The sequence below is a fragment of the Etheostoma spectabile genome, chromosome 17 (assembly GCF_008692095.1).
Source record: "Etheostoma spectabile isolate EspeVRDwgs_2016 chromosome 17, UIUC_Espe_1.0, whole genome shotgun sequence".
In the NCBI taxonomy this organism is placed as follows: Eukaryota; Metazoa; Chordata; class Actinopteri; order Perciformes; family Percidae; genus Etheostoma; species Etheostoma spectabile.
In genome coordinates this window covers 5,131,981-5,132,937 of record NC_045749.1, presented here as the reverse complement: position 1 = coordinate 5,132,937, position 957 = coordinate 5,131,981, and the positions used below count along the sequence as shown (strand labels likewise).

The 957-nt window shown below is 43.6% G+C and overlaps 1 protein-coding gene across 1 annotated transcript in view; it reads left to right on the top strand.

Moving 5' to 3' along the window:
• Positions 1-957, top strand: part of slc17a5 (solute carrier family 17 member 5) — a 12,981-nt gene that overhangs the window by 4,702 nt on the left and 7,322 nt on the right. Inside the window, exon 5 of the mRNA XM_032541009.1 lies at positions 400-486. Within this exon, the coding sequence (XP_032396900.1) occupies positions 400-486 (87 nt within the window). The remainder of the gene's footprint in view (positions 1-399; positions 487-957) is intronic.

The following is a 957-nucleotide window of genomic DNA, read 5'->3' as shown; positions in this document are numbered from 1 at the left end:
ACTACCCATCAAAAACTATGCGCATCACTGTGTCAGCGGCAGCTGCTGTCTATGGTACTTTTCTACACACGGAGAGCCTCACTTCCCATAACAATAAACCCCATCGGACTACTTACGTTGCCCACATGGATACCTGTCTTAAAGGGGAAGGGTCGGCCGGTAATAATTATGTAAAAGGAGAACGTTCAAGCGGCAAAAAAGGATTAGCGTCAACATCGCAACGCCCTGCGATATGACTTGCACATGTGCACATTGCGATGTTGATGCTAAAACACAATATCGTTTAGCACTAGTTGGCATCATCAGTCACATAATCACGCTCTTGTCATTCAGTAGTTGCGCTCTATGCATTCAGGAAGCTGTGGGATACATATGTTTGTCTTTTCTCTTCCACCCCAGGAGCCCAGCTGGGGACGGTAATAGCTCTTCCTCTGTCTGGTGAAATCTGCTTCTACCTGGATTGGACCTATGTCTTCTATGTATTTGGTAATTTCCTCCTTACACTTATTCACCACAGTGCTTTTTAAGCCTTAGACAAGCTGTTTCCAGTGTCTGTTCCTTTGTTCCGCTCTGGTCTGTGGAAATGATGATTTTAGCAATTTTAAAGAAGAAAATGTCCTCCCAGATGGATCCACTGCAGACGTCTTACTTAATTTACTACTTGCTTTTCCGGGGATCTACTAATATAGTCTCGCATTGCCAGACTTTCATCCACAGCGCTGCGGAAGAAGGTCTGGCTAGTCTACACAGTATTCCCAGATGGGAGAAAAATGTTATCTGGTTAATTGGCATTTCTTTAAACCAATCACAATTGTCTTGGGCGGCGGTAATCGCCTCTGCAAAATAGCCTTTAGAAGGACATTTTTTTGGTGGAACGTGTAAGATCAAAAGTTGTTTTAATTGTGCAACAGAAAACTCAGATTGGACAGATGTTCTAGCTAGCTGTCTGGATTTACC